This window comes from Muntiacus reevesi, chromosome 2, assembly GCF_963930625.1.
Source record: "Muntiacus reevesi chromosome 2, mMunRee1.1, whole genome shotgun sequence".
Classification (NCBI taxonomy): Eukaryota; Metazoa; Chordata; class Mammalia; order Artiodactyla; family Cervidae; genus Muntiacus; species Muntiacus reevesi.
Genome location: NC_089250.1, coordinates 69,487,931 through 69,515,447, shown reverse-complemented (window position 1 = coordinate 69,515,447; position 27,517 = coordinate 69,487,931). Strand labels below are relative to the sequence as shown.

Below are 27,517 nucleotides of genomic sequence, written 5' to 3'. Positions count from 1 at the left end.
GGTTAGCATACTTCCCAGTCCAGTGCAGGGGAGGGAGCAAGACGGCTGGCCCACCTGCCCAAGGTTATGGACCCCGAGCTCATCAGGGTTCAGTCCAGCAGTTCTCATAAAGTGTGGCCTGCATATCCACTCCATCAGCTTCACTTAGCAACTTGCCAGAATTCTCGGGCTTCATCCCAAAACTGGGGGGTGAAACCCATCAATCTTTCAACAGACTTTCCTAGTGATCATGATTCGCATGCTTCACTGTGGGAGCCATTGTTTTCAGAGGAAAATAGCACTGACCCTGGAGCCAGAGAGGTGTGAGTTTGAATCCTGATGCTGCCACCTTCTGGCTGTGTGAGTTTGGACAAGTCACAGCACCCCTCTGATAAGTTCCTTATCTATAGAGTGAGGTTGAGAGGCTTGAGAGGCGGTCTACAGGGTACCTGATCTGTACCTACAGTTCTTTCTGGTCCCCGGTATGGTCTAGAGACCATCTTGTTCTTGGCTTTGAAGGAGGCTATTTGGTCCAAACATGCTTTCTGCTCCCTATTCTCCTGTCTGACACCTTTCCAACCGTAGAGCTCAGCATGGAGTTGTCGTTTTCTTTGTTCGTACATCTCCTCCCCCAGTCAAGTCCAGGCTGGATCTCTCTCCATGTGCACACCCTGTCATGGAATCTCCCATGTCCCCATAACTGCCTTTTACTTGGCATAATCTCCATGAGAGCAAAGACTGTCCTGCTCACTGCTGCTGCCTTCGAATGTCAGACCCATGGCAAGTGTGCGGCTGATATTTGAGGTTAGAACTGAATGTCTTTCCATTTACAAAATGCTGGGCTCCAGGGGATTTGGGAAGGAAACTGGTGGAGGAACTAGCTTTCACGCACGTAGCCTCATGGGGGAAACTGAAGCAGAGAGGTACTAGATAACTTAGGGATGCAGTGGCCAGGAAAAAAGTGGAGAAGGTGAGCCCTGGTGGCTAAGGATTTGAGGGGAGGCTGTTATGGAATTGGGGTGCAGACAACCTGTAGCAAATCTCTGCAGGACCAAAGACCCATGTGATACCAGCATTACACAGTGTAATACCCTCACCCCATCCAAACACAATCTGGTTTGCTGACCAAGAACAAAATAACTTGAGGACACCTAGTCAACATTAATGGTAAAGTCCATCCCAGCATCTCCAGGGCAGGCATTTTGCAAAGCTCAGGTGACCTCTTGACTTACGTACATATTTATCTGTTTATTATGGACAGGATTATGGACCTCTTTGAAAAAGAGTTGGATCTTCTCCCCAGGAAAAGAAGCACAAAAACACAAACCTTCCCCAGAATTAACCTTGACACTCCATGGACACATGATCAGGTTGCTTTCAGAATCACACCCAAATGTTGTGGGGACAATACAAGTGTCAGGTGAGGCAAAGTAGACTTTAATACTTTATGTCTCTCCAAGTCCTGGTATTTTAAAACTTGGGAAATAATAGCAGTGACCCAATTTAGTAATGTGAAGCCAAAGCAGCAGTATTTTAACAGGCTTAGTCATCTCTTCACTTTGCATTTTTTTCCCCCTCTTCCATTTGTGGCTTTTCCTATTGCAAAAATACAAAGAAATAATCTAGTATTTTCCATGGAGCATGGCAAACATGCTATATATAAAAATACCGTTGAACATTCTCCGAGTGTAATTGGAGCATAAATGTAACTAATCAAAATATTATCATGCCAACGGATGTGTGAAGAGTTTGGAGATTTAAAAAATATATATATTTTAGTTCCATGTCATTTCGATTTAGAGATTTAGAGCTGCAGAAGGAAAGGCCTCAGCCCAATGAATGTCAAGAACAATTTGGGGTCTGACAAGGTTCCCGGCAGCCCTGTTGTTCTCTTTACTCTTAATGTGACAGGAGGTTGACAACTAATTTCAATTTTGTTCTTTCCTCCCATTCTCTGCCCCTCTTTCTACCTGCACCAGCTCCCCAGGGCAAGGCCAGCCAACCCCAGACAATGTATGATCATTCCTTGCCAGCAGATACAACACGCCTACTTGTGGTTTGGAGCCTAAGAGCTTATAGATGATTAGAACGTCCTCCTGGGTTTGAATCTTGGCCCTGTTGCCAGCTGTGTGGCCTTGGGAAAGTTACCTAACCTCTATGTTCCTCAGTTTTCTCATTTGTAAGACAAGGATGATAATAGCAACTTCATAGAGCTGATATTAGAATTCACTGAATGGATAGAAGTCAAACGTGATAATATGTGTTTCCTGTTGCTATTAATGAGCAAGTGTGACAAATACGAGAAAGGAATTCTTGTGGGAAGATGAAAATGACTTTCTCTTGGAAGAAGATCCAAGGCAAAGGGTCTCATCTTCTTCACCCTCTTTCCATGAGGAGCCTAGTTAGAAAGTCCAAGCCAGAAGGCAGGAGGAGAAGGGGAGGACAGTGGATGAGATGGTTGGATGGCATCATCAACTTGATGGACATGAGTTTGAGTAAGCTCTGGGAGTTGTCAATGGACAGGGACACCTGGTGTGCTGCAGTCCATGGGATCGCAAAGAGTCATACACGACTGGGCGCCTGATCTGAACTGAGAGGCATGGAAGAGTCTATGTGTTTAGTCACTCAGTTGTATCCAACTTACTGGGACTCCATGGACTGTGTAGCCTGCCAGGTTCTTCTGTCCAAGGAATTTTAAAATAAAACTTTATAAAATGCAAAGAAAAAAAAAAAAAGAAAGTCCAAGCCAGTCCTGGTTCCTTCCATACCACTAACTAGTCATGTGTCTGTAGCTCCTTGACTTCTCCACTTGGAGGGACTTCAGAAGCTCTAGCTGCACGCCTGTTTTCCAGGTGAAGAAATGGAGAGAGAATCCCTCACTCACAGAGGCACCCTGTGATGAAGATGGATGCACAGGAAGGGGTTGGAGTCTGAAGGGAGAGTGGCATTTCCTGCCCATCAGTTCTGTCTTGACTTTGCCCAAAGAGTCCTGCTAATCCCGCATCAGAGAGCAATTCAAACAAACCCTTAGATTCCATCGTTTATGCCGCCGACGTCTCGTTCTATCCTGTGTTGGGTTCCATTGATTTTCCAGCAATCATGCTTATTTTTCCCCTGGGATGTTGAGATGCTGCTGCTGCTGCTGCTGCTGCTGCTGCTGCTGCTGCGATCCGGGGGGAGGCGAGTTATGTGATTATAGATGGGGAGAACCCGGTGTACCCTGTGATGCTTACCTGCATCTGGTTTCATCATACGATTATTGTTAACGTCCAGAAAGAGAATGTCGTGAGAAAGCTTTTGCTTGAATTTGATTTGGGGAGCAGAGGGGTGAGAAGACGTTAAGGAGTTCAGGTTTTATTCTGCTTTGTCTCCCTCACCGTCCTCCTCTCCTCCTCTCCCACCTGGCTCAGTGTTCTTCTCTTCACCTGAACTGTGTTTCCCTGGCGTCACCACCTCCCTTTCCCCTTCATCCTACCCCTCTGCATCTCTCTGTGTGTTTCCTCTCCTCATCTTCCTCTGATTTATCCTCCTCTCCTTATTTCCCCCATTCTTTCTCCTTCCCTTCTCTTTCCTCTCTCCCTCTTTCCCTCACTTTTCATCTTTTGCTCAGGGATGGGGAAGGAATGCAAACACCCAGGTACCAGGTCTTGGGGGGAAAGGTTCATGCTAAGAGCCTCCTTCCATCACCTGAGTTTAAATCCAATCACCTGAGTTTAATTCCATTTTTCAGCTACATTATCCACCCCTACATGGATTATCAGATAGCTGTTTCCTGGAGAATTGCCTTAACACATTTGCATATGAAATGCTTAAACCTCAACTTATTGGTCTGAATGAATGATTACAGAAATAGTTATTACTTGTTCACACAAACTGACTCTGAAAAAAAAAAAAAAACCGTTCACAAGTGTTCTGTGCCTTTGAAACTTCAGGATGTATTTTCTTTGTTCTAAATAGATATTATGTATCCATTAAGCTGTAATTAATCCCCCTCCTGCTCTGATTGTCTGTTGTATTAGAAAGGAAGCTCATTTCTTTCCTTTTTTTTGACACATGATAATTAGAAAGCTTTCATTGATAGTATGAATAATGTCAAATGTGTTTGTTACCCTGGCTATTGGTAGATTGTTATGTTTATGACTGACTTAATGATGTTTAGTTTTCATGATACTTCTGGTAGAATTCTGTTTCTCTTCCCTGTAAAGTAAGAAAATTCTTACTTTATGGTACACTGTGTCTTTTGACATTTTTGTGCCCTCTGCCCTTTTATTGTGATCAGACAGCCAAACTTCATCATCCTAGATTTTTAAATTGGGCTGTGTCCAGGAGAGCTATGAGAGAGCCATGGGTAGGGTCAGCAATGCAGGAGTAACTGTTCTCTAGTCTCGGTGAAAAGAAAGAGAGAAGTGTATCTAAATAATCTGGTGAAGGACCATGACTGGGCCAGGCAATGTGGATTTCAGAAAGGGCATCACCTGAGCAAAGACCCAGACGCAGGGAAGGTGGGGGGTGTATTTGTTTCCCATTGCTGCTGTAACAGCAGCTTCTGGTGATCTGAAGTCCTAAATGGGTTTCACTGGGATAAAACTGAGGTGACCGGAGGGCTGTGTTTCTTTCTGGAGGCTCTGGGGGAGGGGAGAAGCTTTTCTTGCCTTTTCTAGTCTCTAGAGGCCACTGCCATTTCTTGGCCTGTGGCTTTCTGCTCCATCTTCAAAGCCAGCAGTGAAGCCTCTTCACCTCCCTCTCTGATTCGGCCTCTTCCTCCTTTCTCATCCAGAATAGTCCTATCGCAGGGTCATCTGATTAGCAATTATATCTGCAACCCTGGGCATGTAAGGTAGCATATTCACAGGCTCCAAAGATTAAAACATGGACATCTTTGGGAAACCATTATTAACTTACCATAGGGTGGTTGGGGGCTGTGTAGGGTGAGAGTATTCATATACAAGGCGGGAAATAGAAGCTGGATATTAGACCTTCACACATCTCCATGAAAGACTGGACTTTATAGGGGACAGGAAGTTTCCTATAAAAAAGACTTCCTAGGAAGTTTAAGACATGTCGCAGTCAGTTTTGCATCTTAGGAAGATGATGCTACTTGCTGCTGCATTGGATGGTGAAAGAATTAAGGACTAGACTGGCTAGGAATTTGTTGCTAACATCCATGAGACAGACAGAAAGTCCAGGACATGAATGTCCTGGACACAAGGTAATCCAGCAGCTGTGAGAGTGGAGAGGAAGAAGAAGGTATGAGAAATGCAAGGAGGCACCAGCCCCAGAATTTGATGACTGGTGAGTTGCAAGGGGTGAGAAAGGAGCCGCAGATTCTATTCTGTGTCTCAGTGGAGTCTTTGCTGTTTTCTTCTTCCGTCTTTTGAGGCCTTCCCACTTTATTGAAAAATTGAGGAACAACAGAAAGAAAGGAACTATTTTTCTGAGGACCTACAATGTGGCAATCCTTACCTAGCTACTTTATAAATTGTTTCATTTACTCCTCCTGACTACTCAGTTAGATGTATCTTTGTGGAATACAAAAAAAGGAAACTGAGGCTCACAGAGTTTAGGGGATTCATCTGAGATCATCCAGGCCAAAGAGGGGTTGCTGGGCTTCCAGTCAAGATCAGGTAAGCGCTGGGCTTCTCTGTGAGTGCCCTCTGGGTGCATACTTCCCCTAAAAGACACCTGGCACTGGAATGCTTAAGAACTCTGCCTCCAGGACTTCTCTGGTGGCCCACCGGTTAGGACTCTGCAATTCTACTGCAGGGGGTGTGGGTGTGATCCCTGGTCAGAAACTAAGATCTCACATGCCAGGTAGCCGGGCGGGGGCGGGGGGAAGAACTCTGCCTCTTGGAGGCAGCATTTTGCTTCCCCCACCCCGCCCCTGGCCCATGATCTTAAGTAACTCTTTGTGGAACTAGCACCATGCACATGGAACTCAAGCATGGTGGGCAGAACTGTTCATGGTACAAACTGAAGCAGAAGTCAGGAAACCTGACCCAGAGCCTTCACTGTGTTGTGTGACCTTAAGCAAGTCCCTTCCTCCCACTGGGATTGCTAAAATGAGCTGGTTGGATTAGTTAACCTCCTGTGTCTCCCCTGGATATAATCTGTTATGCTCTGGTGAGTAATCTGCAATTTCTAGACCAGTGCTATTCAATAGAACTGTCTCTGATGGTGGGATTTTCTCTGTTGTCACTGTAACACATGGTATCAGCTGAGCCCTTGGGATATGGCTAGTTGTGTCTAAGGAATGAATTTTTAATTTAATGTTAATGAAATTTGACTAGGCACACAATGCTGTTAGCTTCTAATCCGGAGAATGTAGTTCTAGACGCTGAAGTCTCTGTGTATTGAGCAAGTGTAACGGGTGTGTTTGTGAGTTTCTACCTCCGCGTTGTTGTTCAGCTGCCAAGTTGTGGCCGACTCCCTGCAACCCAGCGAACTGCAGCACGCCAGGCCTCCCTGTCCATCACCGACTCCTGGAGCTTGCTCAAACTCATGTCCATTGAGTCGGTGATGCCATCCAACCATCTCGTCCTCTGTTGTTCCCTTCTCCTGCCTTCTATCTTTCCCAGCATCAGAGTCTTTTCCAATGGATCGGCTCTTTGCATCAGGTGGCCAAAGTATTGGAGCTTCACCTTCAGTATCAGTCTTTCCAATGAATATTCAGGGTTGATTTCCTTTGGGATTGACTGGTTTGATCTCCTTGCTGTCCAAGGGACTCTCTAGAGTCTTCTCCAGCACCACAGTTTGAAAGCATCAGTTCTTCGGTGCTCAGTCTTCTTTATGGTCCAACTCTCACATCCATACATGACCACTGGAAAAACCATAGTTTTGACTATTCAGACCTTTGTCTGCAAAGTGGTGTCTCTGTTTTTTAATACCTCTGTAACTTTGGGTAAAAGGACTTCTCTCTTCCTCTGTGCTCCTTGCTTTAAATCAGAGATAGCATGGCATGACTTCCCTGGGATGTGGAAAAAATGTCAGACCAAGTTGCAGAGGTAGAAAGTTGTAAACATACTAATTACACTTGTTCAATAAGCAGAGACTTTAGGGTCTAGAACTGCGTTCTCTGATTTAGTAGCTAATAGCAATGCATGCCTATTTATATTTAATTAAAATTAAATTAAAAATTTATTTCCTAGATCATGCCTGACATGTACTAAGTTCTTAATAAGCTTTGGTGACATCAAACATAAATTGCATTTGGCTTGTTGTCACCTGCTGCTGGCCATTTGTTCTGAAATTAATGTTTATTGAGTCAAGTCCAGTGTTTTATGTAATATACACCGAAAGCCAAGCAACAACAAAACTTGGACATGTAGTTTTCATTATCCCATTTTACAGATGAGGACATTGAGGTCCAGGGAGACTCACTGACTTGCTCAAAGCGATGCAACTAAGGAATGAGAGATGTGGGACTGAGACCCAGTTTTCTTGACTGCAAGTCCAGGACGTGTTCCACACCATCACAGCTGCGCTGGCTACGGGCAGCGTTTGGGTCCTGCCACCATCCGCTCCCTCCTCATAGGTGCTGGCGCTGGAAGCTGGCAGGGCCACCTGTCTGCAGGGATGGCTCCCAGCTCTCGGAGCTTCAGGCCTTCAGCTGCCAGTCGCAAGCACACTCATGTAATCTTAATGAACAATGTGCAAAGCCATTAAAAACTCAATTAGGGCTTTCTTTTTACTGCCGACGTGAGGAAATGCAATCCTGAGGTGCTCATGTGTAAACACAATAGCCACCATCTGCTGCAGAGAAGCGTTTTTGCTTCCAAAAAGGGGATCTGTGTTGCAGACACATCAATAACGGGGCTCTTATCAAGGCGTTATTATGCACGAAGGGGAAAAAAATGCAAAATTTATGGCCAGCCAGAGAGTACTTCCTGGTTTAATTCCACAGTTTTTGGGACTGTGTGTAATAACTATGAGGAAACTAAGACTGTTTTATGTTCCTGATTACGCCAGTAGATTTTTGAAGGGGAAAAAATGGGGGGTGGTGGCGAGAATGTATTTACAGTCTTTCTCTTTCTTGTTTCTGACTGATCTCGCATAATGATGGGCTCATTTTTGATCTCCAGGAAACTGACAGCCCCGGGATGGTATTAATTAAGCCAACCTGTTGATCAAAGAGGGCCCCGCTATGCTGCTGCCGTACGGGCTTTCATTCCTGAGGAATCTCTATGACGGCAGGCAGGCCTGCGCTCAGCCCAGAGATAGCCTTCCTTCCCTTCTGGAGGGTGTGGCCAGACCTCTGTAAGGTGGGCTTGATGTGCGTGGGGGCTCTAGATGGCTGGGTCCCGCCCTTCGCTGAGACGCCTGGCTATGGATTGCTGCGGCTTCCTGCCCTGGCCTTTGCACATGCTGTTTGATTTACTAGAAATGCCCTCCCAGACTGCCACTAGGAGCATTTCAATGGAAGGGACCAACCCCAGCTGGGAAATAGGAGAGGCTTGCGTGTTCTGATGTGTGGAGTTCAGAGCTATATCACCTATATCTCTTTACATCTTCTGATTTACTCTAAACCTGATAGGCTGGCAATACTCCTGTGGAAGGGGCATCAGGAGAGGAAAAAAAAAAACAGCCCCATGTAGTTATGCGAATACTGGATGAAGCCTGTTGCCTGGCCATGGGTGGAGGAAGAAATCCATCATGAAGAATGATGCCAAGTGGAATTAAGAGCTAACTGTAGGGGGCAGAGGTGAGCGTAGACCCTGATGGAGGAGGGGAAAAAAGAGCTTTGTGGGTTTGCAGAAACAGCTGGCCCTAGAACCTTCCGGACGTTGGGGCCAAAGCAGTTATATTGTGTGTCCCCTGAGTCTGTTCCAGGGCAGAGAGACAGGAACAAGGACCCACCCAGTCATCGAGCCGTCACAAATGATGGCAGGGGCATATGGGGGGATCTGCATCTGGAAGTGCCCTGAGGGCGAGGGGATTGGTGTCATTCCTTGGGATGCTGTGGGACCTTCTGGAAATATCAATACATAGGGAGTGTGGCTTGGTGCTGGCATTCCTGCAAGTCCCGGAAGGGACTTAAAGTTGGCCAGATTCTATTATCAGGGTTCATAATGTGCTCATTGATTGGTGAGGTTTGGCCTCACTCTTCAGATGCCAGTTCAGCTCAGTCCATTCGTGGAAGACGTCCTGACTCACCCTGGCTGCGTTGGTCTCCCCTGCCTCTGTGTCTTGTGCTCACGGGCTGTGATCCATTGCAGCCGGGCTGCGTTTGCCTCAAGGTCCTCTGCGGCTCAGAGGCACCTTCCTCCATGGCTGCTACCACACGGACTCTCCTTCACTGAGCCCTGGGTCAGAGACTCTAGTCTCTAGGGCTTGGTTCAGAAATTGGGGTTGGGTGTGCCTGTTTGGTAGACCTGAGATCGTGTGTCTGAGTCCTAGCTACAGAGGAGGCTGGGACAGAGGGCATCTGGTCCTTTCCATTTCCAAAGAGGATATGGGCTCTGCTTTAAAACTTGAGGGGTTCCCCAGATATGGGAAGAGAGTTCAGATATTGAGTGGCCAGACTACAGGGCACGTTTCTACTCCAGATCACTGGTCCAATGAGCTTGGAGAATGGCCTGAGAACAGCTACATGTGGGAGTGGGTATCTGAGGAGCTGTGGATGACGTGATGGTTACATGGGCTAGTTGCCCTGAGGAATTTCCACTGCTGAAACATGGATCTTCCCTGCTTTATTCCCAGAACTTTTTCTGTCCAGATTGGGAGCCAAATTATTTGACTCTACATTTTGCTTTTTATACCATGCTTCCGTTGTAAGACATTCATGGTGACAGGTTCTAATACTGCAAGGGATCTTTTACACTTATATAGTAGCACGCAGATTCCTTGGGGCACCTGCTGTTCAGACAGTGCATACCTGCTAGCTTCTCAGTCGATCTGTTATCCTTCTTCTGTATCTGATTCAGTAGCTTAGGAGTATGTTTGCAGTTATATTAACACAAATATCTGCAAAGGTGCATATGTTACTTTCCATGACAAAAGGGACTTTGCAGATGTCATTGAATTAAGGACACTGCAGTGGAGGGATAATCCTAACCATCTGGGTAGATCCTAATTGTTCAGGGCCCTTTTAAGAAGGAGACAGGAGAGTCAAATTTGGAAAAAGTTGTGCCTGTGAAACCAGAGATTGGAGTGATGCCTTCTGAAGATGGAGGAAGCGTCCGTGAGCCAAGGAATGCAGGCAACCACTGAAGGCAAGAAAGCTGTTTATCTCCTGAAGCCTCCAAAAGGAAAGCAGCCTTATAACACCTTGATTTTAGACTTCTAAAAGAGTGAATGAAGCCACTGAGTTTGTGGTAATAGTTACAGCGGTGATTGGACACTAATCCAAGTCTAAATCTTATGTCCCAAAGTTTCCACCTGCTTGTCTGCCAAGCCTCTTTCTGCCTTCCTAAGACTCTCCCAAGTCACTTGTGAGAATCCTTGGGGCTGTTTTTTTTTTTAATGAAACTTTTAGTATTTTATTCATTTTCATAGTTTTACAGTATTACTAAAAATAATGGCCATTATAAATAAGTATAAAATGGAAGTTGATGAAAAAATAACCCCAAGTCTTCCTTAACTCCCACCTTCCCACCAAAAGACTAGCTAGTATATGGCAAATATTCTTTTCACACATTATATTTAGGCATATATTCACTTTGTAGTGGTGGATGGTTTAGTTACTAACTCGTGTTTGACTCTTGTGATCCCACAGACTGTAGCCTGCCAGGCTCCTCTGTCCATGGGGTTTTCCAGGCAAGATTACTGGAGTGGGGGCTGGTCTTGAGTGCATGAGTATAAGAACATACTTATACTCTGGACTCCTTATGGAAGCCCACTGCCTGCAGGGCATAGAAGGAGGCCCTCGCCACAGTTGCTGTTCTGGATGCCCCTCCCAGTATCACCGTACCCCCCATCTGTGGGCAGACCAGATGCTGCTGACCTTCTGATCCATGTCCCCAGAGGGTCCCCTCTTACGCTCTGTCACTTGGACTCCAAGGCAGCCTCACTGGGACATTCCTGAGCAGGGCTCCATCCTACCCGTCCCTCTGGCCTGACCCTCCCCTTCTTTGCAGGTCAGCTGGGTGGGGAGGGATGGGCAGTCATCATTTTTTTCTGCTTGTTTCAGTTTTCTTATATATCTCTCTGATCCTTGCCCCCTGGTGTATACCTTTCTGTCTGGTCTACAGGCCTGAGGATGCATGTGAAGTCCCACAAACTGACATTAGGGGTGAGGGTAGTGGTAGTGGGGAACGTGGTTTGTTACCCTAATGCAACCCGCTCTGGCCCCCCTGAGACATGAAGTATCTTAACGAAGGTTCAGGATGTTTCTTTCCTTCTCGAGGGTTTTTTTCTGTGAGCTCATGCTTTTCATTCTCAGCCTTTTCTGCTTCTTTTCACCAAAGGACGCTTCTCTCAATGATGTCCCTGTTTGGAGCATCTCGCAGCCTTGTTTCATAACTATCATTACTCGTGTTATCTGCTTAACCAAAGGAACTTACAGGAAGTAGGGGCTCTGCAGGGAAGCCAAAATGATAACGATAATGCTAGTTGCAGAAGTAAACGTCAGATGTTCAACGGCTTAATGACCTAATAATAGTTTATTTCTTGCTTAAAGTCCACAAGGAGTGTCCCTAATAGTGATGGCCTTCCTCATGGTCATGGTCATTCAGGGAACTTGGTTCCTTTAATTGTGGTCTTGCTGTCCCTTAGGCTTCTGGAATCCTGTCGTTTCAGTTGGTGGACAGGAAAAAGACAACGCGGCAGTGATTCTGGGGCCTGAGTGTGCATACAGATCACCTCAAGATTCTTGATCGCATGCAAATTCAGATTCAGTAGATGTGTGGTGGTGCCCGAGAATCTGCATTTCTTACCAGCTCCCAGGTGATGCTGAGACTCCTGGTCCAGGAATCATCCCGTGAAGGATGAGATTAAAGGAGGATGAAGCATTGGGAGCTGGCTGAAGGTAGAGGTTGTCCGCCTTGAAGAATCAAGCCAGGAAGTGGCAGACTTCATCCTTAGGACCTGTTGGCGGGAACTCAGTTGCATGGCCTCACCAAACTCTGAAAGGAGGCTGGGAAATATAGTCCAGCTCTGCCCAGCACAGAGAAGACAGGCTTGCTAGTCACCCAGCAGTTTCTACTACAAGAAGGCTTGATGGAGGGCCACGCACTTTCACCAGCTCTGCCTTCAGGGAAATGGCAGCATCCTTTATTAACAGTCATGGAGGCCACACGATGGAGAGGATTCCTAGACTTGCTGGGGTGGATGGATGTTACCTGGCTCCACCCCATCAGTGGGTCTGCTTTATCACTAGAGGTAGGATGCAAAGAAGGGGGAACCTGAGCTGGTGGATGGGAAACTTTCGTGACTTTCTGTGCTGTGGGCAGTAAGAAGCCGGGTGTGTGAACTGCCTGGAGGACAGGAGCTTTAAATGTCTCTGGGGCATCCCAGGATTCTGATAGAGAGACCCAGTCACTGCTGCTTCTCAGGCTGCCTTCCCTATCTGCAGCTGCGCCCCCCTCTGTGCCCAGGGGCTTGTGGGTCTTGTGAGTCAGCACTCCCCCATCCCAGGAAGACCTTTGGAACCCTGTGGGATGCATTCAGCAAACAGGTGAGGACACGGGTTTCGACTTGTCTCTGCCCCTCTTTCCCCACGGCAGTGGTCCTTCCTTGCTGCCGGGAGGTTGTGACGATTAGAGACAGCATCTGACAAGGGACAGCTAGCTCCCCATGTCCCTGGGTTGCTGCCTGGCTGTAAACTAGGAAGTTTGATTTGTTTGGAAACATGTGGAAGATACTGCTTTTGCTCTACTTTCCAAGGCTCCTACTCAAGGGGTGGGTGAGTTTTATGCTTGGATATTGAAAGTTATTGGATATTCAATATTGGCTATTGAAAGATACTGGATATTGAAAGTCTGGTAGCTGTTGGTTCAAGTTGCTGCCTTTATCACCTTGCTTCTTGTTGACTTATTTCAGGAAAGAGACTTAGGGATCTGGGTAGAGTCAGAAGGAAGGAGTCATCGATGGTCCAACCACTGCGTGCTGGTTCAGGGGAGAAAGTGCAGGAGAGCCTAATTTGTCCTCAAGTCCATGTTCCCTTCTCTAATCCAGCTTTGTAATAAAGTGGAGATTTTGAACTCTGTCTCGTGTGTCTATTTTAAAATATATTCTGAACCCAGAGGAGACAGACTGTGAATGACCAGTACCCTTTAGAACCCCAAGATATGGATTGCCTAACACTGAGTATCTGGCAACTGTTAGTCTTTTGGGGGTTAGAGTGAAAGAATGAGGCTACTGATAGCTATTGAAGTGGCTCATGTTGGTTGAGGATAAGTAGTCTTAAGGCTTCATTCTGATTGAAGATTTTAGTGCCTAAAATAAGATTCCAAAGCAGCAGTGGTTTTCTTGGTTGGAATATTCATTGCAGAATCACTTGAGTTTATCTACTGTGTTTTATGATGCAGTTTTTTCCATAGACTCACAAGATTCTTAAGTCACAGAGTTCTCGGCCCTCACAGTTGATGGTGAAATTTCCTTAGATGTCTGCTCAATTTGTCTAGACTCTGTTTAGCCACCTGTGGTGATGAGGGACTTATTTTGTCTCCAGGTAGTCCACCCCAATTTTGCATCCATTCTACTTGTTAAAAGGGCCTTTGAACTGAAATGTGCCCCCCTGTGGCTTCTTTCATAGGACTGCTCTCTCAGATGACCTTCATCAGTGAACTGTTGCCACAATAGTGCACCTAGCAAGCCTAGAGGGCAGTTACAGTGCACATTTTGTGCTCACACTCCTGGGCCTGAGCCTCTGTCGTGGATTGGCTGACCCAGGCTGGGCTTGTTGGCTTCTGGGGCTGCACTGCCAGCTGCACGGGAGGCCTGGCTGGGTTCTTTACTCTCCATTGGGCCTATTTCTCTTCCACACGTGTCTGTCCTTGATCTCACGCCGAAGAGGCAGCGGCTACCTGGGGCACGTTCTTCTCCTGGAAGACAACAGTAGTGCAAGAGGGCAAGCCTGGCTAGGCAAGCACATTTCAAGCCTCATTCTCTTAGCATCCTGCTGACCAAAGCAAGTAGAGCCCAAAGCATGGGATAAGAACACGCTCTCTGCCTCTGTTGGAAGGTGGGGCAAGTCAAAGGCAAAGAGTGTGGATCCAGGGAGGGGTGAAGAACTAGAAACAACCATTTAATCTGTCAAAGAACTCCAAGAGGCTCACTTCCTTCCTAGGAGATAGCCTTTTTCAATGTTTGTGAAAATAATAGTCATGTTTTCTGCAGGTCGTAAAAATAGCATCAACTTTGAGGTTGAAGAGAATCGGTCTCACCCTTCCTTGTCTGAGTGGTCCAGGGCGAGTTACTCAGTCTTTAAATAAAATGAAAAGCCGCCTTCTCCCGGGGTCGTTCTGAAGATTAAATTTAACAAAATATAAATAAGAAACTAAGCCTCACACCGGTACTCCTTAAGTGCTCAGCAAGGATTACCCACTCTCCATTCCATCTTTCAGTCTATTCTCACCTATCTTCAAGGTCTTCTTTGCTTTCTTGAGTGTACTGTACTTTTATATGTCCTCCTCCTGTATATTTCTCATATTAATGCAAGGCTCGAGGTGGAATATGTTAGAACAACACCCTGGTGTTGCAGAGCTTCTGCTTCCATTGAGACCACCTGAGCTTGAATGAGGTTATGTTTCACCTCATTTCATCATGGAGGTTACAGTTAACTAAATTCCTGAGTTTTTATTCCATGCTTCCTATAGGAGCTACTGGTTTTAGTGAGTTTTGTTGTTGTTCTGTATGTATTTATAGACTGTTTACTTTGTAGAAATATTTTGTGTGTGTTACCTTCTCTTAATTCTTACAAAACCACCTTGGTGAGTAACACTTTTTATTCCCAGTTGCATAAGAGGATACTTGAATTGAGGAAGGAAATGTGGGTTCCTGGGGGTCAACCAGACCCTTCTAGAGGGACTGGATTTCTGGCTACTGTGTTTCCAGATGTGACTGATTTTCAGAAGGATTTTCTTTCTCTCTCCTTGTCTCTACCTCCCGCCCTTTTTGTGGGTCTCCAGGATCCTTCATGATGGTGAACAGCTCTGGGAGGGCCTCTGGCCAGAAGGCCCACCTTCTCCTGCCAACCCTGAAGGAGAATGACACCCACTGCATTGATTTCCATTACTACTTCTCCAGCCGCGACCGATCCAGCCCAGGGGCCCTAAATGTCTATGTGAAGGTGAACGGTGGACCCCAGGGAAACCCCGTCTGGAACGTGTCTGGGGTGGTCACCGAGGGCTGGGTGAAGGCAGAGCTTGCCATCAGCACCTTCTGGCCACATTTCTACCAGGTATGGAGTTTTATCACAGTTTGATTTTTTTTTTAAGTAATTGCCTACATACATCACTTGCCCTCTTGTTTAGAGGTTTGATCTAGAAAGAATTTTATGTGCTCGTTCACCTCATGGTTACCAAGGTGCTTATGCTAATCAGTCCTGGAGGATGGAGGAGAGATCCAGTATAGCCCCTGCCTCCCTGGAGATCGCAGTCTGCAGGAGGAGACTGATTGATACTGTTTATTTATATAAACACAGTATAGTGGGATGTGTGTGGATTCCACGGGATGCTGGAGGGATGCAGACATTGAAGCCTTCTAGCAAATACTTTCTTATAACAATCTTATGAGGGAGGTGCTATTATTATGCCTATTTTACAGATGAAAAATTGAGGTTCAGAACGATAACAAGTCAAATATTGCCCCTGGGGAAGAGGGGTTGGGAGCAAGACAATTAGGATGGCTCCTAAGAGGACAAGACAACTAGGCTGAGTCTTGAAGATGAACAAATACTTATTGAAGAAGGAAGGGAAAGGCATTTGCATTGACAGGGGTGATGGATACCATGGATTGAAGGAGTAAGATATTTTGGCAGAGTTTGATAACTAGGTTGTTTATAGGTAGATTGAAAGGAAGATATACTGGGAGCTAAACCTGCAGGGATGGTTAGGTCATGGGGGGCTTTGAATGCCAGGCTAAGGAGAGTAGATTTATTCTCTAGCCTAGAGCAGCACTACTCAAACCATCTGTGGTGAAGTCCAGTTTTTTCTCCTTAACTCACTGTGGACCAGTACTCTTACAATCTGCAATAAAAGTGTCACAGCAAGGCCAAATTGCTGGAACACTTTTTGAACACCTCTTATCTCATTCTGGACTGTTAATATACATGGTACCTGATGCCACCAGCCCATGGGCACTTGTTGAAAGTTTTTAAATTACTTTATTAAGGTACAATTTATATATCATAGAATCCACTTATTTTAAGCATGCGAGCCAGTGATTTTTAGTAAATCTTTTGAATTGCAGAATCATCACCATAAACCAGCTTTAGAATGTTTTCTTCCCTCCGTAAGCTCCTTTGTGCCTGTTTGCAGTTGATATCCACACACACACAGATGGAAGGCTTTAAGTCAGAAAGTGACATAGTCAGATCTATTTTCGGAGAAATTTCTCTGGAATCTAAAGCAGAAGAGGGACCGAGGGGTGGCAAGCTGAGTGTCTGGGAGATTCATAGGCATCCTTCAGTTCAAAACTCATGGTACAGTTCTTTCAGATGTACTGTGAAATCAGATGTGAACAATGTGTAAATGAATGGACATGGCTGTGTTCCAGTAAAACTCTATTGCACAAAAAAAGTGATGGACCAGATTTGGTCTCCAGGCCATAGTTTGCCGAATCCTGACGTAGGTGATAAAGCTGAGGTCCAGAGATGGACAGTGAAGTCCAAGAGCACACAGCAAACCATTGGCAAAGCTGGGACTAAAACCCTGGTGCCCTGGTCCTGAAACTGCCCTTGTTTCACTAAATGTAGCTTCAAGTGTCTCTGTAAGTCCGTGGATCCCCTCAAGGAGGCCTTAGCGTTCCAATTTAGAAATCCCTTACCTAGGACCTGATGCAGATGGATACAGGATGGGGACCACAGGTGCAAGGAAGGATAAAGAGCAAGAAAAGTGACCCAGGTGAGGGTTAGACCCACTGCTGACCTTGCTCTTTGATGGGGTACAGGGTGGGGGGAGAGGATGTGTCCTGGGCATCTCTTATGTCTCAGCTCTGTGGTAAGCATATATTTGCTTCTCATTTATCTGATAGTAACTCCTATGTTGGGTGGCACCATGTCTTGTGTTCCAGAGTAAGGGATGTTATTGACCATTTGAGATCCTCATTATTCTGCCTAGGTCCTCTGGCTCCAAGCTCAGTTTCCTGCTTTTAGGGAAAAAAACACATGCCCAACCTGAGAATCGGTTGCTCACTCGCAGTGCAGTGTTGGGTCTGCCCATTATCGTTCTGAGCACAGTTGTCTCATTTGTAAACTGGAGAGGTCCGTGAGTTAAATGAAGTAGTATGTAACATTATATCGGGCTCTCGGTGAGCCCCACAGTGGAAGGGAGGAGGAAGTGAGGGAAGAGCAGACATAGGGGATGGAGGTGAGCGGTCCTCCTTAAAGAAACACCGGCTGTGGCTGAGCTCCGAGCTGTCCCTGTGATGAGCAGCCTCATCTGGCAGGAGGTTGTGATTTCCAGCCTGTTACACCACAGTGTCATTTCATTCCATCTCCTTTCCTCTGAGCTTTGTGGTGAGAAAGCCACTAATGCGCTGAGAGCAGCGGTTTAGAAAAGGCACGGGTCTCTCAGACACACGCAGAGCTGTGAGTGGATAGCCCCGTGGCTGCACTCACCATCAGGTTCTCAGACTCACCACACACCCAGGGACACCACCTACACGTACATCCGGGGGGAGAAAAAGGGGCCATCAGGAGATTCAGAGACGTTTGCAAAATGAGCTTGAAAATTCATCAGACCCCCAGCTCTGGATCTGCATGTCTGATTCTGTGGACTAAATACCATTTTGGTTCTCAGCGGTGCTGGGCTTCAGACCCCAATGGCTTATGTATTCATTTATTAAAGTCATATTTCACAGTCCTAAAATTGACTTGTAGCTCTGTAACAAACAGGGACTTTTCATCTTTCTTATTAGTGGGCTCTCTGCTCCAGGCCTTCAGCAGGGCCTGAGATGAGAAGGGCCCCCCCTGCCATCCACCCCTCGCTGACCTCCTCTCAGGGGAGCAGGGGCTTATCTGGTGCAGCTGAAGCCGTACTGCACTCCTTTCCAGGTGATGTTAATTCTATTTCAGTTTTTAATGATTCTGAACTTTTCTGTCCCAATATTTAAAAAAATAAAAGAACTTTAATTAATTGTGCCGCCACTTCCTTGCTCTATTCTCCATCACCTGCCTCAGTGAAATTGCCTTTTGATTCAGCTGTGTAGACCCCTGAAATTTAAGACTCACTCAACTTGAATTTAATTGGAACGTGAAGCCCAGTCCCTTTCTCAGACATGCCTCTGGCATTCTGTGCAATTGGTCCCTTCATGCACAGTTCCGGAGGCATCATGGGATGGTGAGCGAGTCTCTACCTTCTTTAAACTCCATCGCATCTCCTCTTTCATTCACCAATCTCCCCTCCCTGCTAGACAGCAAACCCTCCTCCTTCTCTTTTACGCAGGCCTCCTTGGGCTGGTCTGGAAAAGAGTGTCTTGATTTCACCCCAAGTAATCTCCCCATCATGAAAATATACATAGTCCTTTTCCAAAGAGAAGTTCCGGTTAGCCAAGATTTTTCTGTCTCTTATCTTTTGAGAAAGTGTTTGCAGCCCCTTGAAATGTTTTGCTCCACAAATTCTCTGCTTGAGGCCTTTGACAGTGACCAGAAAATGTCAAGTCCCTTAAACCATTTCCTGACGTATTCACACCCTCCCGCAAATGGGCACATACCCTGCTTTTTGGAGGGTTTTGGGGTGACTCATCTCTGAGCTTCTCTTGGGACTTGACTTCCTGGCTTGGCCCAGCAGTTGCTGCACTGGGAGAGGTTTGTCCCTTTCCAGGAAAGCTCCGTTTCCCCCAACACCAGGAGATCTCTGAGGGCCTGGGGCTTGCGGGTGCGTAGTTGATAGTCGGAGCACACGGCCGGCTTGGGGGTGAAGACTTTCCTGCAGGGAAGGTGTGGTCCAGCTCCTGCGCCCCAGCGTCCCTGTCTCCATACACCCACATGGAGCATCGCGGATGGTCTTCTGTCTCCCTCCACCCGCCCCTCTGGTCCCCGTACGCAGATGGCACTAGAGGAGTCTTTTTTCTCACAATTCTTCACTCACTCCTCTGTCTCTTCTCCCGTTCCTGACTCTCATTCCTCAAGGGCCTTGGTTGGGGTTTTCTTATGCGCGTGCTTGGCTTGAAGATGACAGTTCTGCCTCACTTCAGAACACCTGAGCAGGTCTTTCTGTCACCGAGGGTCTTGACCTCACCCTGCCCCTTTGTGGTGTCTGCCCCCAGGAACTGGAGCTGGTAAGATGCTGGGTGGGATCTTCCTGACCAGGACCCCCGCACCAGAAGCACATTGACGGGGTGACCCTTTCCACCTGAGGCTGCAGCTGTCTTCCCAGGCACCTTCTGACCCAAAGAGAGGACTCCAGTCGTCCACATTCCCCAGAGCTGGGTCAGTCGGGAGCCTCGCCCTGGGGCCTGAGCTGCAGCCGTGACAGCTGCTTTTCCTGAACCACACAAGACCAAATTCTGTTCTGCTGTTCTGTTTGTTTACGAGGGCTTCCTCCTTTTTTTTATCAGCAGTGAGAATTCAGAGGGGCACTCACATTTCTCCTGATGCTTGAATGTCCCTGGTCATGCTGCTACGCTTATAATCTCTTGCTGCAGCCAAACCTGATTTCTCTGACTTTGTTCCATGGCCCCCTGTCCCATGGCTTCTTACAAAACTCCTTGTGATCAGAAGCTTGAGCCATGAATCCCAGCAATAATTTGCGTTGCCAGGATCTCATTCAGAACTCTAAAGCATGCAAGGATGGATGAGCGGGTGTTTGGGGCTTTGGGGCTATACTGGCCCTGCCAACTTCTTCTCCATTCCCATTGCTTCTCTGTGACTCAGATTTGCAATCCCATAATCTACTGTTGGCACATTCTAGCCACCACTTGAGATCTCCCTCTCCAGTGCCTGGCATTATGCTCCCCAGGGTTGGCCCTTGTTTCTGGAAGCAGGCTGCTTACCCAGGCTCATGTGTGTGGGCCTGAGAGTCAGCCCGCTTATGAGAGTTCAGTGTTTGGAGGACAGCTCAGCAGGTGAGGCCAGGTGGGTCCTTGAGGGTCCAAGCCCATCCATCGTGGGCCTGTTGTCCTTTTCTTTCCTTTCTGGGGAAGATGGTGGACATCCTGGCACTCTTGCTGATACTCCTAGCCTTGTGACCCTCTGCTGTCAGGCTGTTGAGGGCTCTATCTCATGGCAGTTTGCATGAGGGTTTTTTTTTTTTTTTTTTTTGGCTCCTGTAGGTTGTGTGAGCATTCTGCTCTGAGCACACTGGCAGTGATGGGGAGAATATTCCCCATCTGTTCTGGGAGGTACTTTCATTCTCAGCTTCATCCAGGATCTGCCTTGTGTTGTAAACATACCAAAGACCCTACTTCTAATATCTTATGGTCCTGGAGCCTTCATCAAGGACTCTGTGGGTTGTCACTGTCCCCTTCCCCATGCTCCTCACTCTGTCCCCTTCCCAGCTCCCATGGCACCTGCAACCATCCGTGCCTCTTAATTTCCATGTACCTCCCCACATGGACCCACAGCCCAGCCACCACCAGTTTCCACCTTTCATAGCTCACATCTGAGTCTGGTGAGTGTGGGAACTTTAGTGGAAACTTGCGGTGAGGGCACAAGGGGTTGTCACGTTGGGAAGTCCATTTCTTTCTTCTTCTCCACCATGCCCTTGAATTTTCCTTCTCATCTCCCATCCCTCTGTCCAGAGTAAGGGCAGTAATAACAGTACCACTCAACAGCATCTTACAGTATGTATTGTAAGCATTTTACAATTATTCATTTATTTCATTAAAAAAAGCAGTACCTTATTCCCCTTATTTCTTACAGAATATTACTCTCTCCTATTTGAGAAACCCAAGTCTCACCTACCATGGTGTGTTACAGAAAAAACATTCCCAAGAGGAATTCTGATGAATAAAAGATTCTGTATCTCATTATAGAATTCTTATTTCTGCTACAGGAAGGACACTGAACGATGAACAGATGTATGTTTCACTATCACACATCCATTCTCTCATGACCAGTCTTGGGTTCGCTCATGGAATATTTGTTAATAATTATGACATAGGTTGCATACTGAGTGATGGCGTGAGAAATAGTATTAGAGGAGTATTAATAGAGTTGAACTTTGAGTAACTGGGAAAAAAGTCAGAACTCTGCTTAACCAAGTGTTTTGGTTAAAAATGAGAGTTGGACTGCTTTCCAATAAAGTCCAGTAGTGGACTTGGCTGTGAACCAGGAGACCAGGGTCTCAGCCCTCCTACCTGCCTCTGGCTTCTTTTCTGAGCTTTGGTAATTTAGCCAACCGCACCGCATAGGGTTGTTGAGAGGCTAGACTGAGACCACCTACTAATAAAGGGTTAATGTGGTCGACCTTTGTTACTATGGTTTTATTTCTCTATTTCTGTTATTATTCAATCTCAGTTGATGAGGTCCCCCTCTATTCAGTACTTGTAACTCCACCAGCAACCTGACCCCATTTGACTTCTGTCCCCTCTAGAATCTGTTCCATCAACTCCTTATTCCCTTGTATCTCATGCTACTTCCCTGACTCATTCCCCTCTACCTAAAACCATGTTCCAATCTCTACTCTCCTAAGAAATCCTCTATTGGGCTTTCTGCACTTGGCCTTAGGCCCTGGTTCTCTTCTTTGAACTGTCCACTCTGTCTTCCAAGATGACCTTATCTAGTTGTATAGCTTTGAATGACATTTAGATGCCAATACTACCACATTTGTAACTCTGGTCCTAGATCACCCAAGAGCTTCGGAATATAATATCAACCTCCTCAGGATGTCCACTAAGATGTTTAGTTGGCATCTTGAAAAAAAAAAATTGCGATGTATCTCGGCCTATGTGCCCGGACACACACACGTTCATTTTCTTCGTGTTAATAAATGACACCACAATCAGCCTAGAAGCTCAAGACTTAAGTTGAAGAATCCTCTTTGTATTTTCTCTTTTCTTCGCTCTTCCCCTCTTAATCTAGCAGTAATTATTTTCATCTCTACCTTGAAGATATCTCTCATATCATCAGCATCTTTATTCCTCATGGCCAACATCATTGTCCAAGCCGTACTCATCTTTTGATTGGACTACTACTATAGCCAACTGTTCAATTTCACTCTTGCTCAAGCTGCACCTCCAGCCCTAGTCAATTTCCATAGAAGAGCCAGAATGAACTTTTTTGAATGTAAATTAAATTATGTCACTTTCCAGCTTCAAATGCCTCAGTAATACTAGAAAATTCAAACTCCCATAAGTCTTATAGCACTCCATGTCATCTGACCTGCAGCTAGCATTCCAGCCTTGCCTAGTGCTTCTTTAGCTTACTCGCTATATCCCAGCCACACCAGGGTCTCATTCTTATATTCCCAGATTATCCTCAAGTTCTTTCCTGCCTCAGGGCCTTTGCACATTCACCACCTCTTCCTTAAATTGCCAGTTTCATCCTTCTGGTCTCCTCTTAATTATCACCTTTTTAGAGTGAAGTAGACCCTCTCCCACTTAGTTATACTTAATCACAAAATGAATTCAATTTCCTTATTTATCTGTATAATTTCTCATTTCTATTTGTGAAATGTAAAGTTTATCAGAGCTAGAACCCTAAGCGTCTTCTTCACTTTTTAGCCCCTCCCTGTGAGTTCCTCAATCCTTGGTACAGAGGAAAGTCTCTGTAAATATGAATGAATGAGATACTGTTCCTGCTCCCAATAGGTTTAGAGCTTACAGGATGAAATAATTTGTGAACAGGCATTTACACTCTGCTGTGATAGGTGTTGTAGTGGAGTTAGTTATGGTGCATGACACAGGGGTAGTATAATATGCAGAGAGATATGAAAATGTAATACACCTTAAAGCCCTTAATTTTTATTGTAAATAAAAAGAAGCTCATTTTTATTGTAGAGAATTTGGAAAATCTAGGAAAGGGTTAAGACGAAAACATTCATCTGCCATAATCTCCCTAGTGTCATTAAAAACATTACATTCATAAATCATTACCAATCCTACTTCATCTTTTGTGAATAACCTGCTGAACTCGCTGATTTTTCTTTTAGAGAGTTTATTTGTTTTGATGATTCTCTAGGATTCTTTACACAGAATATGATATTTACCTTTTAGCTGGCATGTATATTACAGGTATTGTTCTTAACTTGCCATTTGACTTTTAATTTTATTTCATTCAGACTTTTGTTAACAAAACATACTTTGACAGTATAGTTATTATGTATTTAAGAAATATACAATATTTCAACTTTAAGAAATTGATTTTTAAGCTTTTGACATTAGTTTATGGCTTCAGGGAATTTGGTTAGAAAATATATAGAACCATGCCTGTAGTTTCCTCTTAGAAGAATTTATTGAAGTTAGATGTCAGCCTATTATATGATCTTTTGTGGTTTTTATATTTCTTTTTCATTTAAATTCTACTGTGATGCTTTAGCATTATTTTTTCAATAATAATTTTCTGTTTATTTGTACTTTCATATTTTCCTATGTCTTTGTTTGGCTTGTTATTTTTAAGGTTACTGAGTCATTCTATATTAGGTGTTTATCTTACGACATGTGATTAGACTTTGTTCATTTAGACAGTTTGAGAGCTTTTCTTTGTTTAAACCTATTTATATTTATTAACGCAATGGAATTTTTTTACTTTATCACTTTTACTACACAATTTGAATATTTTCACGCTATTTCTTTTAAATGCGTTTTCTGTGTTCGTTTTCTTTTTATTTTTTCCTACGGAAATTAGTATATTAACTCCCTTAACATGAATAATTACCTAACAAGTTAGACACTATAATTACAGATGAGGAAACTGAGGTGCAGAGCAGGAAGGTAACTCGCTCAAGGTGTACACACGCACGGTGGTACATCCAGGACTAAAACTCAGGCATTCTAACCCAGATCCCAAGCCCCACACTATTTTCCTTCTTAAAGTAAGATATAGATTGCAATATATCTATTGGACTTAAGTGGTAAGAGCACTACGAAGAGATTGTTGGAGTCTTCCCTGAGATCAGTGGTGGGGGTGGTGTCAAGGACAAAGTCCAGGTGACAGGGGTTGAAGTTTTGCCCTGAGAAGTTGGGAAGTGTAGAGGGAGTATAATTAAAGCTATTGAAAAAATTTAAATGTGACTGAAACATGACTGGACTGTAAATACGACTGCTGCCAGAGGGTAGCTTTTAAAGAGTAAGAGAAATCCAAGCATCGATGTTTGTCAGAGAAGGCAATGGCACCCCACTCCAGTACTCTTGCCTGGAGAATCCCATGGATGGAGGAGCCTGGTAGGCTGCAGTCCATGGGGTCGAGAATAGTCAGACATGACTGAGCGACTTCACATTCACTTTTCACTTTTATGCATTGGAGAAGGAAATGGCAAACCACTCCAGTGTTCTTGCCTGGAGAATCCCAGGGATGGGGTCGCACAGAGTCAGACACGACTGAAGTGACTTAGCATTAGCAGTAGCGTGTTTGTCAGAGTCAGAAATAAAAGGGAGGGTTTGGAGATACAGGATGAAGAGGGAGCGCCAAAGAGCTGGAAAATACAGCAGAGGCAGAGTCAGGGGCACTGGGGTGTGCCTTGCAGAGAGTGGACAGTGGGTGATGTGCAGTCATCTGACCCATGAAGGTTAGGTTGATGGGAAAGAAGTTAGAAGTCAGCTCCTCTGCAGTCCTCTTGTTTCTTAAAGATGTGATGTGGTTATCTGTAGGGATTGGGCAGGTGACGTTGAAAGGGAGACATTTGTGTGGGGATATAGAGGTGGAGAAAGCAGTTTTGCAATAGACTTGCCAACAACAAAATGAGGAATTGGGGCTGTAGGTGCAATGGATGTGGGTGATTAGTTGACAGAGTGAGGGGACCGTATGCTTGTTGAGATTATAACAGGCAGCATACAGTCTCTAGAAAAGCTGAGACCCAGGGTACCATATGTGCCAAAGAAGCAGATTTAAGGGAAGTGAGTTGGGAGAGGAGTGTGGGTGTGCCAAAGTTCAAAACTCCAGTCTGTGGGGTGAAGAACGAGTGTGAGCACATGGAGGACGAGTGTGGGCACACGGAGGGTGAGCGTGGGCACGTGGAAGTGTGTGAGTGTGGGCATGCGGAGCTGAGTGTGGGCACGTGAAGGGTGAGTGTGGGCACGCAGAGGGTGAGCATGGGCACGTGGAGGTGAGTGTGGGCATGCGGAGCTGAGTGTGGGCATGTGGAGGGTGAGTGTGGGGACGTGGAGGTGAGTGTGGGCATGCGGAGCTGAGTGTGGGCATGTGAAGGTGAGTGTGGGCACGTGGAAGGTGAGCGTGGGCACATGGAGGGTGAGCTTGGGCACGTGGAAGTGAGTGTGGGCATGTGGAGGTGATTGTGGGCATGTGGAAATGTGTGTGGGCATGTGGAGGTGAGTGTGGGCACGTGGAAATGAGTGTGGGCATGTGGAGGTGAGTGTGGGGATGTGGAGGTGAGTGTGGGCACGTGGAAGTGTGTGAGTATGGGCATGTGGAGCTGAGTGTGGGCACGTGGAGGGTGAGTGTGGGCACACAGAGGGTGAGCATGGGCACGTGGAGGTGAGTGTGGGCATGCGGAGCTGAGTGTGGGCACGTGAAGGGTGAGTGTGGGGACGTGGAGGTGAGTGTGGGCATGCGGAGCTGAGTGTGGGCACGTGAAGGGTGAGTGTGGGCACACAGAGGGTGAGCATGGGCACGTGGAGGTGAGTGTGGGCATGCGGAGCTGAGTGTGGGCATGTGAAGGCGAGTGTGGGCACGTGGAAGGTGAGCGTGGGCACATGGAGGGTGAGCTTGGGCACGTGGAAGTGAGTGTGGGCATGTGGAGGTGATTGTGGGCATGTGGAAATGAGTGTGGGCATGTGGAGGTGAGTGTGGGCACGTGGAAATGAGTGTGGGCATGTGGAGGTGAGTGTGGGGATGTGGAGGTGAGTGTGGGCATGTGGAAATGAGTGTGGGCATGTGGAGGCGAGTGTGGGCATGTGGAGGGTGAGTGTGGGGACGTGGAGGTGAGTGTGGGGACGTAGAGGGTGAGTGTGAGCACATGAAGGTGAGTGTGGGCATGTGGAGGTGATTGTGGGCACGTGGAGGGTGAGTGTGGGCACGTGGAGGACGCATGTGAGCACGTGGCTGAAGCTGATTGGAAGATGAGGTCATTGGACTTAGGGACATCAAGGGCGTTAGTCATGCTGTCCACACAAATGGTCACATCTCCTTTGTGAAGATGGGTATTGGGTGACAAGCTGGTTACTAAAGTAAGCAGTTCAGGTGGGAGTCAGAATAGAGGATCAAAGAACTTGTTGCCCTGGGGTTCCTGGATAGGAACAGTGGTGTGGGGGGCTTATTTTTAAGAGATTTTATTAGGTCATTCAGATGGACTATATTCCTTGAAGATGTGGAATCAAATCAAGGTAAACCATTCTTGGCTTATGGTGGCTTCTTCCTCACCCTGCATAAGAAAGTGAAGCTAGGAGGAAGTAATTCTTCTCTGTACTTCACTTGAAACAATAATGAAAAAGGTGCATATTGAAGTTTCAAGGCCAAGTTTGGGTTGTTTTCCTTGCATCCGAGGGTTATTTCTGAAAGTCATTAGAAATGTTCCATGTGGCTGGTTCTTCTTTTGCTGGTCACCAGAAGGTGACCTTTTTACCTTATTTTGAAAATCCATGTCAGTTGCCAAGGTAATATCCTAGCCTAATTCAAGACCTCTTAGGATAGTTCTAGGGGGAAGCTGAAACATAAATCGTTTGGAGGTTGGCAGCTGTGATGAATGCCTACCACCCCTTCTGCAAAATTGACTCCTGCCTTGTGTGTTGCAGGTGATATTTGAATCCGTCTCTCTGAAGGGCCATCCTGGCTACATCGCTGTGGACGAGGTCCGGGTCCTCGCCCATCCGTGCAGTAAGTCTCTTCCCTGCTCCAAGCACAGCCTTGTTTCATGTGGCTTGGCGGCTGCAATCCCCGCTATTCATTCAGCTCACAACATCCCTCACTCTCTCTCTTTTTTAATCCTTCAAAAAATGCTTACATACTCAATGCAATCAGTCCTGAATAAATCCATAATTTCGCTGGCCCGTTCAACAGGCAAGCACCTCCAGGAATTTGCAGAGAGTGGCAAAACATCTTCGTTTGAATCTCTCTTCATTATTAAAGGAGTCTAAAGTCCTGATTGTTTATTAGTGGGATTCAGACCACTGAAGTGGAAGAATTAGAGGGCTCTGGATAGAATCTTGTGCAATTGTCTTAAAAAAAGAACCCACACCAGAAACACTGAGCAAATTAGCACACTGTTCACTCACAGGGAAAAGTACCACTAAGCTATTAATTCTTTAAAAGTAATTTTAAATACCCTCATCAACTCTGTGTAGGCGTAGGGAGAGATTTCTCACAGTGGTTAGTACTTATGGTACA

The 27,517-nt window shown here is 46.0% G+C and overlaps 1 protein-coding gene across 1 annotated transcript in view; it reads left to right on the top strand.

The window, feature by feature from the left end:
• PTPRT (protein tyrosine phosphatase receptor type T) overlaps positions 1 to 27,517 on the top strand; it is a 1,090,723-nt gene that overhangs the window by 379,951 nt on the left and 683,255 nt on the right. Inside the window, exons 3-4 of the mRNA XM_065919188.1 lie at positions 15,045 to 15,316; positions 26,926 to 27,007. Coding sequence (XP_065775260.1) covers positions 15,045 to 15,316; positions 26,926 to 27,007 — 354 coding nt within the window. The remainder of the gene's footprint in view (positions 1 to 15,044; positions 15,317 to 26,925; positions 27,008 to 27,517) is intronic.